At 44.7% G+C, this 19,206-nt stretch overlaps 1 protein-coding gene across 7 annotated transcripts in view; it reads left to right on the top strand.

Moving 5' to 3' along the window:
* The window catches only part of MINK1 (misshapen like kinase 1), a 503,992-nt gene that overhangs the window by 447,617 nt on the left and 37,169 nt on the right, over positions 1–19,206 (top strand). For all 7 annotated transcript variants that reach the window (XM_069215741.1, XM_069215740.1, XM_069215743.1 and 4 more), the window contains 2 exons: positions 5,440–5,540; positions 14,013–14,162. In XM_069215741.1, coding sequence (XP_069071842.1) covers positions 5,440–5,540; positions 14,013–14,162 — 251 coding nt within the window. The remainder of the gene's footprint in view (positions 1–5,439; positions 5,541–14,012; positions 14,163–19,206) is intronic.

Consider the following 19,206-nt stretch of genomic DNA (forward strand, 5'->3'; position numbering starts at 1 on the left):
CTCGATCCAAGACTCAGACTCCGAAGGATTCGACGATACACAAACCGTGAGTAAGACGTCGAAAACCACACAGAGGAAGATTTACAAGGCCCAGGGGACGCCACTGCCATCAGGCCATGGCTCCACCCATAAATTCGGTGACCGACCGTCGGCACCGAAAAAGGCCCAAACAGTGCCGAGATCGTCCGACTCCGGTCGAGACACCGGCACGCAGCCTTCTCGGGACCGAGAAAGTGCTGGAGACAAGCCTCGACACCGAGATGCCGGTGTGGACACGGCTCGACGCTGAGACAGCGGCACCGAAGAAGATCGACGCCGAGAGGTTTCGGCCCCGAAAAAGAAAAAAGTCACCTCGGAGCCGAAAAAACACGCAGACAGGGTTTCGGTGCCGAAACAAACTGCAAGCGACCCAGCTTCAGGCTCTTATACAGAAGAGCACTCGCTAACCTCCCAAATGCAAAAGCATAGGTTTGAGGAAGAGCTACCATCAACTGATGTGGACCATACGCAAAAGCGTATTTTCATACAGCAGGGGACAGGAAAAATAAGCACCCTTCCCCCCATTAGAAGAAAGAGAAGGTTGGAGTTCCAAACTGAACAGACACCACAACCAAAAGTGGTGAAAAGAGTTACCCCACCACCCTCTCCTCCGCCCGTGATTAACGTCTCACCAGCACAAACTCCATCACACTCCCCAGCTCACACCACCATAAGCCAGGGTGACCACGATCAAGACGCATGGGACCTATACGACGCCCCAGTGTCGGATAACAGTCCGGAGGCATACCCTACGAAGCCATCTCCACCAGAGGACAGCACCGCGTATTCTCAAGTGGTGGCTAGAGCAGCACAATTTCACAATGTAAGCCTCCACTCAGAACAGGTCGAGGATGATTTTTTATTCAACACACTCTCCTCCACCCACAGCTCATACCAAAGCCTGCCTATGCTCCCTGGTATGCTCCGGCACGCAAAAGAAATCTTTAAGGAGCCGGTCAAAAGTAGGGCAATCACACCAAGGGTGGAAAAAAAGTATAAGGCGCCTCCTACAGACCCGGTTTTCATCTCTACACAGCTGCCACCAGACTCTGTAGTTGTAGGAGCAGCTAGGAAAAGGGCCAACTCCCACACATCTGGAGATGCACCACCCCCAGATAAAGAAAGCCGCAAGTTCGATGCGGCTGGTAAGAGAGTCGCAGCACAAGCTGCAAACCAGTGGCGCATCGCGAACTCCCAGGCACTACTTGCGCGCTATGACAGAGCCCACTGGGACGAGATGCAACATCTCATTGAACATCTGCCCAAGGACTTACAAAATAGGGCAAAACAAGTGGTTGAGGAGGGACAGACCATTTCCAACAACCAGATCCGCTCCTCCATGGACGCTGCAGATACAGCTGCACGGACAATTAATACATCTGTAACTATCAGAAGGCATGCATGGCTCCGAACGTCTGGATTTAAACCAGAGATTCAACAAGCAGTTCTCAATATGCCTTTTAACGAAAAAGAACTGTTCGGTCCAGAAGTGGACACAGCGATTGAGAAACTCAAAAAAGATACGGACACTGCCAAAGCCATGGGCGCACTCTACTCCCCGCAGAGCAGAGGGAATTACAGCACATTCCGTAAAACACCCTTTCGAGGGGGGTTTCGGGGTCAGAGCACACAAGCCAGCACCTCACAAGCAACACCGTCCAGTTACCAGGGACAGTATAGAGGAGGTTTTCGGGGACAATATAGAGGAGGGCAATTCCCTAGGAATAGAGGAAGATTTCAGAGCCCCAAAACCCCTACTACTAAACAGTGACTCACATGTCACTTACCCCCTCCACACAACACCAGTGGGGGGAAGAATAAGTCATTATTACAAAGCATGGGAGGAAATCACTACAGACACTTGGGTTCTAGCAATTATCCAACATGGTTATTGCATAGAATTTCTACAATTCCCTCCAAACATACCACCAAAAGCACAAAATTTGACAACACACCATTCCAATCTCCTGGAGATAGAAGTGCAGGCACTATTGCAAAAGAATGCAATCGAATTAGTGCCAAACACACAAATAAACACAGGAGTTTACTCACTGTACTTTCTGATACCAAAGAAGGACAAAACGCTGAGACCAATCCTAGACCTCAGAGTAGTGAACACTTTCATCAAATCAGACCACTTTCACATGGTCACACTACAAGAAGTATTGCCATTGCTAAAACTACACGACTACATGGCAACTTTAGACCTCAAGGATGCTTATTTCCATATACCAATACACCCATCGCACAGGAAATACCTAAGGTTTGTATTCAAGGGAATACATTACCAATTCAAGGTACTGCCTTTCGGATTAACAACCGCACCAAGAGTCTTTACCAAATGTCTAGCGGTAGTCGCTGCACACATAAGAAGGCAGCAAATACATGTGTTCCCATATCTAGACGACTGGCTAATCAAGGCCCATTCGTTAATAGAGTGCTCAAATCACACAAATCATATCATACAAACCCTCTTCAAACTAGGGTTCACCGTCAATTTCACAAAATCCAAAATTCTGCCGCGCAAGGTACAACAATACCTGGGAGCCATAATAGACACATCAAAAGGAGTAGCCACTCCAAGTCCACAAAGAATTCAAAATTTCAACACCATCATACAACGCATGTATCCAACACAAAGAATACAAGCAAAGATGATATTACAACTCCTAGGCATGATGTCTTCATGCATAGCCATTGTCCCAAACGCAAGACTGCACATGAGGCCCTTACAACAGTGCCTAGCATCACAATGGTCACAGGCACAGGGTCAACTTCAAGATCTGGTGTTAATAGACCGCCAAACTTACCTCTCGCTTCTGTGGTGGAACAACATAAATTTAAACAAAGGGCGGCCTTTCCAAGACCCAGTGCCACAATACGTAATAACAACAGATGCTTCCATGACAGGGTGGGGAGCACACCTCGATCAACACAGCATACAAGGACAATGGAACGTTCATCAAACAAAACTGCATATAAATCACCTAGAACTTCTAGCAGTTTTTCAAGCACTGAAAGCTTTCCAACCAATAATAGTTCACAAATACATTCTCGTCAAAACAGACAACATGACAACAATGTATTATCTAAACAAGCAAGGGGGGACGCACTCCACGCAGTTAAGCCTGCTAGCACAAAAGATTTGGCGTTGGGCAATTCACAACCAAATTCGCCTAATAGCACAATTTATACCAGGGATCCAAAATCAACTCGCAGACAATCTCTCTCGAGATCACCAACAGGTCCACGAATGGGAAATTCACCCCCAAATTCTGAACACTTATTTCAAACTCTGGGGAACACCTCAGATAGACTTGTTTGCGACAAAGGAGAACGCAAAATGCCAAAACTTCGCATCCAGATACCCACACAAACAGTCCCAAGGCAATGCCCTATGGATGAACTGGTCAGGGATATTTGCTTACGCTTTTCCTCCTCTCCCTCTCCTTCCTTACCTGGTAAACAAACTCAGTCAAAACAAACTCAAACTCATATTAATAGCACCAACTTGGGCAAGGCAACCCTGGTACACAACGCTGCTAGACCTATCAGTAGTACCCTGCATCAAATTGCCCAACAGGCCAGATCTGTTGACACAGCACAACCAAAAGATCAGACACCCAGATCCAGCATCGCTGAATCTAGCAATCTGGCTCCTGAAATCCTAGAATTCGGGCACTTACAACTTACCCAAGAATGTATGGAAGTCATTAAAACAAGCCAGAAGGCCATCCACCAGGCACTGCTATGCAAGTAAATGGAAGAGGTTTGTTTGCTACTGCCATATTAATCAAATACAACATTTACACACAACTCCAGAACATGTAGTGGGTTACTTGCTTCACTTACAAAAATCTAACCTGGCTTTCTCTTCCATTAAAATACACCTTGCAGCAATATCTGCATACCTGCAGACTACCTATTCAACTTCCCTATATAAGATACCAGTCATTAAAGCATTCATGGAGGGCCGTAGGAGAATTATACCACCAAGAACACCACCTGTTCCTTCATGGAACCTAAATGTTGTCCTAACTAGACTTATGGGTCCACCTTTTGAACCCATGCACTCCTGCGAAATACAGTTCCTAACCTGGAAGGTGGCATTTCTCATCGCCATTACTTCCCTAAGAAGAGTAAGCGAGATTCAGGCGTTTACAATACAGGAACCTTTTATACAACTACACAAGAATAAGGTCGTCCTAAGGACCAATCCTAAATTTTTGCCAAAGGTTATTTCACCGTTCCATCTAAATCAAACAGTGGAACTTCCAGTGTTCTTTCCACAGCCAGATACCGTAGCTGAAAGGGCACTACATACATTAGATGTCAAAAGAGCATTGATGTATTACATTGACAGAACAAAAAACATCAGAAAGACTAAACAACTATTTATTGCATTTCAAAAACCTCATGCAGGAAACCCAATATCAAAACAAGGTATAGCCAGATGGATAGTTAAATGCATCCAAATCTGCTACCTTAAAGCTAAACGACAGCTGCCCATTACACCAAGGGCACACTTAACCAGAAAGAAAGGTGCTACCATGGCCTTTCTAGGAAACATCCCAATGCAAGAAATATGTAAGGCAGCCACATGGTCTACGCCTCACACATTCACCAAGCACTACTGTGTAGACGTGTTATCCGCACAACAAGCCACAGTAGGTCAAGCCGTATTAAGAACAGTATTTCAGACTACTTCCACTCCTACAGGCTGAGCCACCGCTTTTGGGGAGATAACTGCTTACTAGTCTATGCACAGCATGTGTATCTACAGCGACAGATGCCATCGAACTGAAAATGTCACTTACCCAGTGTACATCTGTTCGTGGCATCAGTCGCAGTAGATTCGCATGTGCCCACCCGCCTCCCCGGGAGCCTGTAGCAGTTTGGAAGGTACCTTCAACTATTTGTATATGTATCATCTCAACCTTAAATAGGTACATACTTAGTCACTCCATTGCATGGGCACTATTACTACAATTCAACTCCTACCTCACCCTCTGCGGGGAAAAACAATCGAAGATGGAGTCGACGCCCATGCGCAATGGAGACAAAAGGAGGAGTCACTCGGTCCCGTGACTCGAAAGACTTCTTCGAAGAAAAACAACTTGTAACACTACGGCCCAACACCAGATGGCGAGCTATTGCAAAACATGCGAATCTACTGCGACTGATGCCACGAACAGATGTACACTGGGTAAGTGACATTTTCATTACTCGTTATATCCGTGTGTGAATTTTAATCTGATGTGTGTTATTTGAGATGTTTAAACAGAAATGTTCAGAGTACTTTTCAGGTGTTAAAATGCAGGAGCGTTGACATTTTCCTGTCACTCCACCATCTAGTGACAGTATAGTGACCAGACGTTTTTATTTGTGTGTTTGTTTTAGTAAAATATGAACGCATCAAGTTTCTAGTGATTGCGTTGAAGAATTCGGTGGAGGTCTACGCTTGGGCGCCGAAGCCTTACCACAAGTTCATGGCGTTTAAGGTAACCAACTTTTCTCATCTTTATGATTAAGTGTTCTGGTATTCAGCACAGGAGTGCAAGGGATCCTGGGGTTGTGGGTCTTAACTTTTCCCTGATGGTTGATTTCTTTTCTCCAGCATTGGGCCTTCCGTTATATTCTTTTTTTATCCTTGAATTATTCCCCAATGTCAGGCAGGCAATCCTCAGTAGTCACTTCTGTCACAATACAGGAAACAATGTTGCAAATAAATTGAAAACAACCATAGAGTACCAATAGCCCACCCGCGTCATTTTATGGCCCAACTTCCAGCCAATCATGTGGATAGGCTGCGAGCTCAAACCCTCCCCTGAGGCACCACCTGTCAGATTTTCTCCTTCCCGTCTGGTGAATAGATGGTAATTGTCCCTGCTGTTTTCTAGGGTATTTTTTGGTAGAGTTTCCATTAGTTCATCTATTACCTCCTTTTGCAGAAGCTGAAGCTTGCACTTGTTTTGTGGGTGGATGTCTGATCCTCTTTTTTCTTGAAGTTGGCAGAGTGCTCCAAGAAGAAAAGTCTCTTCAGCCCCTGTGATGCCTGCGGGCAAGAATGGCTTCTCCAACTGATCCTCATGGGGTTTGCTTGGTATTCACAAAGAAGAACACCCAGCAATGAAGTGCTCCTTATGAAAGGACCTCAGAGCCAGAACCCTACAGATAAAAAGTGCTGGCTTCTTTGGCACTTAAAACACTTTCGCCTGATGATGAATATGTTAAAAGTACTCTCCCAGAAGCCAACAATTGTAATATTGTTCCTGATATCTCTGTGGAGGTGGTGAAGCTATCATCTTTTGCTTCCTAAGGGCCCTCTGGTCCTGTAATCAGGGGACGTCCATCTTGCCGAGGTGACAAGCCCTCGGGGGAAAGATCTGGAAAAGCAGTAATACATCTTCTAGGGATACTCTGAAGAAGTACCACAAATCTCCAGCAGTGACATCTCCAGCTAAAGCTGAGCACATTCACCTATGAGGACACTGCATCGATGATGAACCCATTGTTGTCGTCTGCTCCTCCTTCAAAGATGACCAAGACTCTGTTGATGAGCTGTCCGTAGGCAATAACGTCTCCATCAGCTCTGTTATTGCCGCATGGACATCAGTCGATCAAAATGTCTGGGGTATTGCTGAAATTGCATTGCGTGCCTTTTGACCCCCAAATGTCATCAAATGACTTCTAGCCCCAAAGACATTTTGGGAGTGACATCAGGAGTTGTTGGGCCCTGATGGACCACAAGAAGTGACATTAAGGAAGTGGGTGTAATATTATAAATCTAAATTTCAAATCTGACGTTAGCTAGCAGAAAGGAGACGCTACAAATATCTTTATCTCAAATCCAATATATATTTCCACCTATATGACCAGGGAAGTTAATGGATACCTTTTGTGCTCTGCCTAGATGCTCATATATGTCTACGGAAATGCATTATTAATTAGCACATTTCAGGCAGTTAATGGGTACCAGGTACATGATCTCAATAAGTACATAATTTGCCTTGATTTAGGACACTCTGCGTGAACTCACAATCCAAACGTTATGTCTTCCACAATGAGGTTCTTGGGCAAATAATTATGTACTGTTCCCATGAAGTAAACCTTATTTCTGCATGCCCTCCTTATTAACTCATATTTAGGAAAATATGATTACAATGGGATATTATTGCAAAGATTGGCTAGTTGCATCAGAGTCCTTGAAAGTGAAACTGGAGGAGTTATACGGTTTTCATTGTGTGCTTCACTGTGGACTGAGAGGGGTAAGTAACTCGAAGACTTAACTAGGTCAAACCACTGAACCAGGGCCCTATTTACTTGTGCGAATTGGTTTCCGTTTACTGAAGTCCTGCTAGCCAAGGTTCGGATTTTGACTTGTCAATGTGAGATGTCCAGGTCCTTGGTCACAGGATGAAAGCAGAGTGAAGGCATTTACTGAATAGCCTGTCAGTTGCAAAGCTGAAGGCTGCGCGGGGCCCCTGGGATACGCGAGCAGGGCGAGATCAGTCATATATCACTTGTCTGAGGTCAGCACTGCCTACAGAAGACGCCAGGACCATTCGTTTAGATGTTTGCTCTTACTGCGCAGTTGCAGCCAGGGACGTCTTGTTTGTAGCAAGATAAGACTAGACAAGTTCTGAATCCAGCTCGCAATGTTCGCTCCCTGCGACACGGTGTTTATAAGGTCCTGTCCGCTGAGATGACCTGCATGTGGTGGAGGGGTTACTAACTGCTTGCAAGCTGCACACTTCTGGCCGTGAGCACTGTGTAAATAGTAAATAATCACTGATCATTACTTATTCAAAAAAGACAGTTAGGTTAGGGAAGATCCCACTGCAGCAGGCTCCATAGAAGGATCTGGATGAGGGTCCTAAGGAGAAGGCGCTCATGTTACTGAGCTTTGTAAAGTCCAAGCGTAGCACAGAAACAAAAGAGTGTGAAGAAGGTTGGGGTGCTCCACAGCTAGGCCAGTAGTGCTCGGTGGACAGACAAAGTCTGTGTGCTCCCTGCCTCACCCATGTGGTTACTGTTCCCTCCCATCTCACCCTCTTTCGCGGTTTTGCTCTCCTGGTCTCTCACTACCTGAACTCTAGCTTGTGTTTCTCTCTCTCTGTTGAAAAGTTTGGTCTTCTTACGTATGCCTCTCGTGCTGTCAACCACTTTACAACTCACTACATGTCTCTGCACTCTGTGCTTTTCTCCCTCCCCATAGCTTTCTGTTTCCCTTAACCTGTATGCCTCAGTCCCTCTTTTCTTTCTATTTGTATCTTTCCGTCACTTTCTATTTACCCATTTTCATCACCTTCTTCTCTTATTTACTTCCTCTGCCTCACTGAACTCCTGACTTACCCCGTCTTAGCCCCCTCATTTGTGTTTGTCCTTCCCCACCTCAGTGCAACACATTTAAAGCATACTGTGTCCTTTCCCTGGACTGGGCACTGTCAGTGGCAGGAGAGCTGCACTAGTGGGCAGTCTGAAGAGGGGCAGAGAGTACATAAATCTGAGCATTACTCACACATGCCAACAGGCCCGAGTCAGGAGGGAGACTCTTGATTTTGAAAGGTAAACATTTCTTTATTTTAGCAGTCGCCCTGCTAAAAGTGCCTTCTAATCAATATACTTCAGTGGGGAAAATAAAGGCCCACAATTTTTTTTCCAAAACTTCCCTTTTTGATGGTTCGAAATGTTGCCATTTATGATAGCTGGAAGTGGGTCCCTGACCAAGATTGTCACTTTACCACTATTTCAATGGCCTGGCCAGTATTTTTACTCAAAAACAAGTCAAATCCCGATTTTTTCGCTTTTGAACTATAAACCTAAAATAGCAACCAGGGTTTGCTGGGCTTGGGGGCTCTTGCATGCTTTCAGTGCTGAAAAGCAGACAATCATAAATCTACTGTTGTCCCAGGTAGTTCAGTGTTGAACGCCTAATTGACTGGAATCACAACCTCTAACTACCCCAAAATGACATCCATATACATATGCAAACTTAAAACTTGCCAGTTATTTAGTTCTGCTGGAGTAACTAGGGTCACAGCTTCCTTAAAGAAACATTCAGGCTACTTGCTCATGTTTTGAGGTTACTAAAGGGCTAGGGATTGGGACAGACGTACAATTTTCTATGTAAAATCCTCTTTTAATGTTCCATTTCTCTCTCCGTTTTCCCTTATGATTTAGTATTAAGGTAAACATCTGCAAAATACTTTGGGAATGGTTTATTTTTTATTTGATGCTTTAGGTTTGTATTGAAAATGAAGAAACGTAGAAGGTCCAGCTGGTTCTCCCATTTTGTTAGCCAACCTTGACATAATAATTCTGGCCATTCTGGTAAAATATTTGCCAAAAAGAAAAAGTTGGAAACATTCTGTATCTGTGTGCAAGGCTCTGACAGCAGAACAGACTGCCTCCATGAGTTCATTTAGTCGAGGTCATTGAAACACACGACAAGTCGGAGCCTACATGCTAAGCAGAGTTGTACTGAGGGGCTGAGTGGCATGGAAGAAAGTGTTGCTGGTAATACCTTACTCAATGGCCCAAATTGAAACACTTGCAAGATTCAACTCTGTACTCTCCCACTGGGGTTGCTGCTGTTTTACAGAGAAAAGCCTTATTTTTTAACACAACAGCAGTGCAGCGCCTCAGATCTGATGCCATGGGTTACAGAGACCGCATCAGATGTAGCAAGGGACAAGCCCAGGCTCGCAATTGCGACCCCAAAATGACGTCCAAGCCTTGCTGATATTGACAGTAATGGCAATGGTCGCGACCGCAGAGCAACCACCAACAATCATATCGATGAAAGTGACCTCGCCGACGAGGACAAAGTCGGCAATTCATACATGCCAATATTTTAGAAGACGAAAGTAGGAGATATAAAAAAAAAGAAATTGGATGAATGTATTTCCCCCATTCGCCTCCTTTGAAGAAGAGGTAATTTCAGGTGTGTTACAGCCAAAATAAAGCTATTTTTGACTTTAAAAAATCACATGCTTGTACAACACTTATTATGATCGGTCTCGGGCCAGAGCCAACCAGGTTTTGAGGGACATGGACTGTGGCAGTGGGAATGAGTTCACCCCACAATAAGATGATGATTTATTTGGACGTACAACAGGTCAATGGGCTGGATACTTCCCGACACAAGAATGGTCTCTCCCCACCGTCCTCCCACAGACGAGTCTGCCTCATTTCCCATGATATTTAGGTGAGGAGATGAGATGTTGGACCAACAGTTACCTTCTGTTGACGTAAAGACATAAGTATTTACAGTGGTGCTGCAAACTGGGCAGTCTTTCTATGGCTGTTCAGTGAGGTCCTGACCAACACCCTCGTGGGCATTTGGGACAAACCTTTGCCCTGTAAACAGACTGGTGGCACATCACAAGCTAGCTCCAGGTCACCCTTCTCTTCTAACTCTGCATTCCACCCGTAGTACAGCCCTCCACTAACCATAATTGTTTACCCACCACCCCCCGTATTAGAGTTGAAAAGAATCAAGGTTTGTTTGGGAAGACAGTATTTCCTTCTGCTAGCCTCATCCTCAGATGCTACTTGCTTACTGGGTGTAAACTCTCTCATGCTTTATCGAACATGGTCCCAGAAATCTTGCCAGCAGTCCCAGAGGACCTCTGCGCCAATCTGACACAGACCATTCAAGATGGGCAGGACACTGCTAAATGTGTCATATGGTCAGGCCTGGACATGATGAATGCTTAGGTAGAGCACTCGGAACAAGTGTGAGATCCACGGGCTTCTCCGTCAAAGTTCAAGTGTCATTTGTGGATATCCCATTTGAAGAGTCTCCCCTTTACGCCGAGAATGCCAAACCCACCTGACAACGCCTTAAGAAAATAAGACACTGCACTCGCCCTCGTCTCTCCACACCCGAAGCCAGTACCCCCAACAATTTCACCCCTTTTGAGGCATCACAAAGGGTTTCATCTAGATGAAATGTCAAGGCCCACCACCCAAGCAGCAACCACCCCAGTCCTTTCAGGGTCAGGGTAGGGGATTCATCACACAAAGCGTCCAGGACCATCTGGTGGGGACATGCAATAGAGTCCACTTCAAAGCCACCTCCCCGGCCTCTAAAGGAAGGAAATCAACTTCCCTTGGTGAGTCCATAATGAAAAATTGTAAAGCTCTTCCTCACAAACGCAGTTGAGTTTTCCCCAAGAACCAATGGGATGAAGGAATATATTTGAGGCTGTTCTTCAGCAAGAATAAGTTGGGGGAGTGATGTCCTATTTTAGACCTAATCGAGCTGTAGAAGTACACGACGCAACAAAGCTCCAAGATGACAACATTACCAGATATGCTTGAGTCAACCACCTTCAGTGGCAGCAAGTGAACGAGCATTGAGACACGTGTGTGCTCATCACTCCACTAACAAAGATAGCAGTTTCATGGTGAATGCTCGACAACCATATCTTAACAGAGCAAGACCTGCCTCTTCAAAACCTTCAGCTTCAGTTAACAATGAATGCCTTCCTGAAAAGTGGGGAGTTCACCTGCAGGCAACGGGTGTGCTCTGGTTCCATCAAGAACAGTCTCTCCACCTAAACATATTAAAATTTAGAGGGGTGAGAGTAATGGTAAGATCCTTACTGCCACAGGCGCAGAAGAGCACTGATAGGAACAGAGAGTGTCAGCTCAACATTACAATATGAAACCAGGAGGAACACGATCTTGTTGAAACCTATATCAAGAAGCTCAAAAACAATAGCATTGAGATGGAACCCCAGGCCACACTAACAGTAGAACATGTACTAGGAGTACACAACGTGTCGGCAGATGTAGTAATGCTTACAGTATCTGCCTCCCATGAATGGGAGATACGCTCCAGGCAACTACAATTAGTGTTTCAAAGTTGTGAAATTCCAGGGTTAGATCTCTTCACAACGCTAAAGAACGCAAAATGCCCGCTCTTCACAGGTAAGTGGTGGCATCAAAGAACCCAAGGATAAGCACGTTCAGTGCTGTGTTCAGGAATATTTGCCTGCTCCTTTCCATAGATGCCATTGATCCTTAGGATCCTGCAGAAGTCCCATTGGGAATACTGCTGCCTCATCCTGGGTGCTCCAGTAAAAGTTCTTGTACACGGATCTATAGCACCTATCGGTGGAGAGACTAAGTTAGTTCAAGGCATATCCGTAGCTCCTCCTGAGAAACAGGCAAGGACAGCATCACAGCCCAGCCTCCCTCCACTTTACTGCTTGGCTGCTTCAGAAATAGAATTCAGAGGTTTAAATCTGCATTCAGACTGCCTGCTCTCTGCAAGAGCTGTTTCAACAAATAAAAGCAACACTTCCAAGTATATTTAAGTGTTTACATGCCCCTTTTAAACATTCACTGTTCTCTGTGAGAATCATTCGAGAATTTGAGAGACGTTATCCTCCATAAATCAAAAGACCACCTGCTTGTGGGTTGAACACAGTTTTCGGGGCCCTCATGCGAGACCCAGTTGAACCAATTCAAGACATCCTTGCATATTCTCTCATGGGAAACTCTTTCTTCTGGTATTAATATCCTCCGGTCGAGTTAGAGAACAAGACAATGTTTTCTTGGTTAAAGCACCCTTTCTTTCCAAGAACAAAGTCAAGTTAGCCACAATTCCACACTTTGTTCCAAAAGGGCCTTCTTCATTCTGTGTAGATGAAAAAGGCAATCTGCCATCTTTCATTGTTCATCCAGTGACTCCGGCAGAAAGAGCTGGATGTTAGCGATGTTAAACTTCAGACTTCACAGGACAAACACTAAATGGAAGGGTGGCTAGCTGTTTGTCTCCTTCAGCAATAAAACTAGTGGAGACCCCATTCCAGAATATTTGCAGATGGATTTCTGTGTGTGATTCCAAAGCTGGCAGGCGGCTTCAGTGCAAAGTGGGAGCTCTCTGTACGAGAGGTACAGTTTGCAGACAGCAAGATCTGAGACAGCAGTGGGACAGGCCAGTGGTACTTGAGCTATTTCATTAAGGTGAGGGTAGTTGGTGCAGGTATAGTATTTTTATTTAGTGTACTGTTTTGATAATCTTAATTCAAGCATGTGAATCAAAAAAAGATTTACTGCTGGAGAAGGAAAAAGTTACTTTTGGTCTCTTTCATAGATTCATATGTGCTCACCCTCACCCCAATCATGAGTCTAACAATGTCTCTGTGTGACCGGCTACAAAAATCTGATAGGTGGTGCCTTTGAGGAGGATTGAACTGATCACAACCAATTACAGGCTGGATTTTAGGGTATAAAAGAGGGGGGTGGGCTGTTGGCAGTCGGCGGTTGTTTTCAATGCTTGTTATGATTTGGGATAATGCTATATTAACATTATTTGAACAAAGTTCCTGGTTTGATGTTGGGCAATAATTGAGGTTTGTTAGTCTATGAAAGATTCCAGTGCTGAAGAAATGTAGTTGCAAGTAGGTAACATTTTCCGTTGCTTTCATTGATGAACTGCCCAGCCAAGGTGTGAACTGTAAATAAACATGCCTAGGGTACTCGCTCTTTCCAATTATGTTGTACAACATGGATCAGATGAACAGGGAGGAGAATAAGAAGCAGAATTCAAAATAATACATGAGCAGCACAGTGCACAGAAAAAAGTCTGAAGGAAGAAGCTGTCTAGAAAAACATCCCTAAGTTGTCCTAAATGAGAACACCAAGACTCAGCCAGCACAGGAGTCCCTTGGAATACAGTTCAGATACAACCAACATGTCTCTTTGTTTATTAAACAAGTCATGTTTAATGGTTTGCAGAACGTTTCTAAATGTAACTTTACCTGCCTGTGTGATAAAAATTCTCAGTTTGCTTCGTTTTAGCTTGACTTAGATGCAGCACATATTTTCGGTCTTCTGATGGGTTGCCGGTTCCCTTTCATTTGCAGTTAATCATCACTTGACACCGCCTGTTTGCCAGTCATGTTGCTTTAACTTGGTTGTGCTACTGGTGACCTGGAAATGTACTGTTTGTGTAGTCTTTTGCAGATCTTCCACACCGGCCACAGCTCGTTGACCTTACTGTTGAAGAAGGCCAAAGGTTAAAGGTGATCTATGGCTCGTGTGCTGGTTTTCATGCAGTGGACGTTGACTCTGGAAACAACTATGATATCTATATCCCGGTGCATGTAAGTACAGCCTTTCCAACCTAGAAGATAAAGTGCAGAACGTAAATGTATAGCTCTTTCACCTCTGGGACAGAGTAAGGAAACCATGACACTTTTTGAATGACTAAAGGATAAACTCTTGAAAAGCTGAGATGGGATTTTGTCCATTCTCCCTAGTACTGAAATGGCACTGATAACCAGCCATCCGGTGGTTTATTCAGTTCTGAATGGCAGGACCCTTACTGGAGTCATCAGTATAGAACTCTCCCACCAATGCGTGGCGGGCCCCAGACCGCTTCTTTCAGTTCTGTTGTATTGTGGCAAAAAGCATTCACTGGAGGTACACAATCCACAGTTTGCAACTTCCATTTCATCTCCATATTAGTAGTACGCAGGACAGCTTTTACTGAGTTTTTCTCTCTGACTTCTCACTTTACAAGCATAGAAAATGGCTACCATGCAGCTCCTAACTGCAGAATGTTAGCCCTTAACTTAGAAAAGCTTCAGCGCCCTGCATTACAGTAGAGACAAGTGAAAGGATAAAGGGAGCCTCATATATAAAAAATCACTGGTTCAAAAGGAGCACACACTGCTCTTTTAAGAAGCCAGTAGCGTCCGTCTCCCAGCAGTAACTGTACTGGCTGTGTGCCTCACAGCCCCAGGTTGTTCCTGCGAGAACTGACCAGAATCTTGAGCACTCTTATTCCCACTGTTTGAGGTTTAATTCCTCAGATTGGATATTTTTTCACTTCAATTGAAGTTTTGTGTCCCTTCACCTCTACCATCTCCTCTGTCCCGCATTTGTCAGGTATTTTGACTCACTGTGCCTTCACTTTTTGTGAAGTTCCCTTCCTTTGGGAGGAATAAGGCTGTGTCAGATGTCTTTTGTGGTGTGCTTTCTGCTTACCCACTGTCACAAGCTGTTCATTCTGTCACAAAGTGACAAGGAAAGCGCTGAAGCATAGACGTGTTTTGCTGGAGAGGGCAGTTAGAAGATCTCAGCTGCGGAGAAAGAAACCTTGAAGCAGGGGCGAGGGGGTGACTCCTCTACCAACCTTGGCATCTGCTCCAGAGGTACTCCCGGGAGGGAAGATCCAGGGATTAAAGGAGTCCTAAACACCGTTACCACCACTCAATGCACTTCTCACAGTCACAGGACCAATATTCGACATCAAGGCAAGCCTCAATAATGACATGTTCAGCATCAAAGTCCAGCTTGACAGTGGCTTCAGTGACAAAGTGACTCAAATCGACGGCACGAACCTCACTGCTGATACTGTCTTCAGCGTCTGAGAGATTGCCCTCAAGGCACTTGCCTGCAAACTTTTGAGGTTATTCTCAAGATATATGCTGTTGAAGAAATCAACGTTGAGAAATCCTTCTTTCACTAACTTTTCAGGATCTCCATCAGGGCATTTGTTATTTTTTAGGCTGATTTTACCGTTGCCAGCAAAGATTCCAAACTGACTATTCCTGCCAGTGTTCCTAGCCAGGGTACTTAACCACCTCTGCAGATACATTCAAGGGAGGAGGTCAGTGTCTCCACTAAGGAAAATCCCAAAGCTTCATCACCAGTTGCGTAATCCCATCAGAATAGTACACTACCTCCAAGAACACCAGGTAAACGCAAAAGAAGGTCTCTACAAATTCACCATGTTCAGGGCGTTTGTCAACTGAGTCTTTTTCAACCAATACAACATCACTGGCAGCGTCTCTATTACACACATCTCTTGTGAATGGCATCACCACATTATTTCATGAGATGCTAATAAGCTAAACATCCAATTCGATGTCCCTCACACATTGGTTCCATAATCATTCGAATAATGCATCCCAGGGCAGGTCGAATACCAATTTTGCCTCTGATTCTAGTTTTTTTTATTTTTATAAATAGTAGAAGAAATGTTTCTCTTACCTTTGTCCATTAAAAATGTAGTTCTGAGGCTTCTTAAGAAGTATAAAGTCTAAGAACAAGGCCCACCATTTCTACACCAAGAGTCTAAACCCAGCTCAATAATTGTGACATCTCTAAGAAGGAAATGCATATGCGCCAGAGACTTCAAAAGCTCCAAAACAGGAAAGCAGGAAGATTAATGCTTCATGTAACAAAGTGTGTGGATCTGCTTTGGCTGCTCTTAAGACAGCCAGTGATGCATCCTTTCTAAATAGATGCAATAGATCACTTTGGGAACCAATGTCCTCCTTTGTAGAAGATCTGCCAAGAGAGTGCAGCCAAGATTCTGTAGAGGTCATCCAAGGAAGGCAGGCTAGTTTCTAGCCAAGTAATTAATTACTGTGTCTATTGGTTCTGCAAAAAAAGCTGCTAGACAGTGCTGTCACAGTGTTTCTCTTCATTCTACATCCTGGTTCTGTTGGGAACAATGGCCTAGTGTATTTATTTAGTACCCAATGCATGTGTCTTCAGTGCATTGAAGACCGGTGGATTATATACGGAGACAGTTGGGAGGACAAGTTGAAGCTAGTGCTGCTAGTGAAACAATCACTCAAATGGTGACGCGAAACCAAGAATCTTTTTATATTAATTCATTTTCCCTCTACCTTCTCAGACGATAGTGATGGATGCATCCCTGACTGGTTGGGGAGTCCCTCTACAGAACCTGACAATACATGGCGTTGTGGTCAAAGAAACATAAACTGTATGGTATAAATATCCTAGAACTCTAGACTGTACATCTCGTATTGAAAGCATTTCTACTAAGTATTATTTAAAGTTAAAGAGTGGCACCATGGCCCTATCTCTAGAGGCTCAGGCAATGTAGCACAGGTTCATAGCAAGGAAATTATCCATTCAAGCAGTACATCCATTAAGCACATAATTAACACTCACAAATAGAAACTAGACAGTAATGTGTTATAAGACATTTTCCAAGACTGGTGGTTCCTCAAGTGGATATATTTGCTACAAGCCAAAATTATGAATGCTGAAATATATGTTCAAGAGTGTGAGAACCTTGCTCAGTTGGCAGTCTGTGAAAAATTGGGTTGTTGGTTGAGCGGGGTGAAACCTTACTCAAGCAACAGCTGCAGTCTTTGTCAAAGGAGCCCTGAAAGTCCCCAAGTTAACCTGTGCTTAACATTCTGATACTCTGGCACAAACGCAACCAGGCTTAACTTAGAAGCATTATGTAAAGTATTTAAGCAGCACTTAAACAGTAATAAAATGAAAACCCAACACCCAATTTAGAAATATAGAGTCAAATTTAGTACATTTTTTGACACCCAAACAAGAAAAATCCAATCTGTAGAACCAGAGATATGCATAGGCAAAGATTTAAGGTAAGCAATGCACCTAAAACCATAACAGCGCCACTCGCGGTTATGTGTTTGCGCAAGATCGGTTGAAAGTCTAAGTTCATGCTGACCACAATGGAGTGCGGATCTGATACATGTACTAGGTTAGTCCTGCTGAAAACAGTAAGAGCACAAGCACTTTAACACTGGTTAGCAATGGAACAGTGTACGGAGTCCTACGGCCAACCAAAACGAATTCAGCAAAATATGAGAAGTGAGGGTAAAAAGCTTGAGGGACCACCCTATGTCTGACAATGTCCTCTTTGGTCAGTCGGTCCAACAAAATTCTATACTCCTTTCCAACTCTTTCTCAGATCCCATTCCTGCTAATGAGACTCAAACATTGATGATTCTTATTGTACCAGAATGATTTAGGAAGTGTTGGTTGCCAAACCTTCTCCATCTGTCAATAAGGCCGCACAAGAAAATGCCCTGTAGACCAAGAGGATGAAGTAGTTTCATCCCCTTTCGTTTATTGGAGAGGGGGTGGATAAGTGGGAGAGAGGCCTCTTTTTACATGGTTAGGCTTGGAAAATTATGTGGTTTCAAAATTGTAAGTGCCCTGGGCCCCTGTTGAACAGGCTCCCAGGGCCTGATCTATTTCCCCAAAGCTGTACTATGTATTGGCTCCTCAGGTACCCCTGTAAGTTCTTAGTAAATAGTACCTTGGGTACCCAGGGCATGGGTGCTAAAGAGGGCCTCCCAGAGCTGCAGCACCAAATGTGCCACTCTGAAAGGCCCCACACCAGCCTCGTGCAGACTGCTATTGGAAATCATGGCAAGGTGATTTTAGAAGTTGCAAACTCAACATGGCACTAACCAAAAGCGCTGTGCCCACTAACATTGAATGTACTATAGGTAAGTCACCCCTCTGACAGGCCTTACAGCCCTTAGGCAGGGTCACTATAATGCATGTGAGTGCCCCTTACTGTGTCTTTACAAAACCTTAAAGCTTGTAAGTGTACAGGGGAGCATAGCAATTACACATGCTGGACACTGGTCATTGTGAGTTTCCCAGCTTATATAATGTTAGAGTAATGAACCCTCACTACTACCAGTGTTGGATTTCTTAGAGGTGCCCCTGCAAAACCTACACCACACTAGCATGGTTACTGGCTAGTTCAAACCAGCCTGCCACCACCAGACACGATTCTGGATCCTTGGGGTGAGGGCCTCAGCTCTCTGGGACCAAAAGACAAAGCTCTTCAAGGGTGGAGGTGTCACCCCTCCTCCCCAAGGAACATGCCTTGCTCTGGCAGGAAGCTCCAAAGGCCATACCGCCTTGGAAGCACCACTCCAGCCACTAGCTGCTAGCAGCAGATGGCCACCCCCCATCCCAGACCCCACTTTTGGCAGAAGGAGCAGCCGGAAAACTAACAAAGGGTAGGGAGAGTGACCGCCCTCAGCCTGCACCACCCTTCAGGTGTGGCAGGCGAGGTGACCCCTCCATATCATTTATCTCCGTCTTGGATGGGAGGAAAATAGCCAATCAGGGGTCGGGATGTAACCTCGTCCCACAGGAAGTGGTCTCATAGTGGGTGCAGCCACCCTAAGGTAAGTTCCCCATTGGCCACTACCAGGTACTCCCCTAAACGCCCACTAAATGCAGTATTTAGTTGGCACCCCTAGACCTGCAGATCACATTCAACATACGCAAGAAGATCAATGACAAAGAAGACCCCAGGCTCAAGAACAGAAGTCCTGCTGCAAGAAAACAAAGGTGCCTGCTGCACCCAGGACTCGTCCATTGCCG

Source organism: Pleurodeles waltl, chromosome 12, assembly GCF_031143425.1.
Source record: "Pleurodeles waltl isolate 20211129_DDA chromosome 12, aPleWal1.hap1.20221129, whole genome shotgun sequence".
Lineage (NCBI taxonomy): Eukaryota > Metazoa > Chordata > Amphibia > Caudata > Salamandridae > Pleurodeles > Pleurodeles waltl.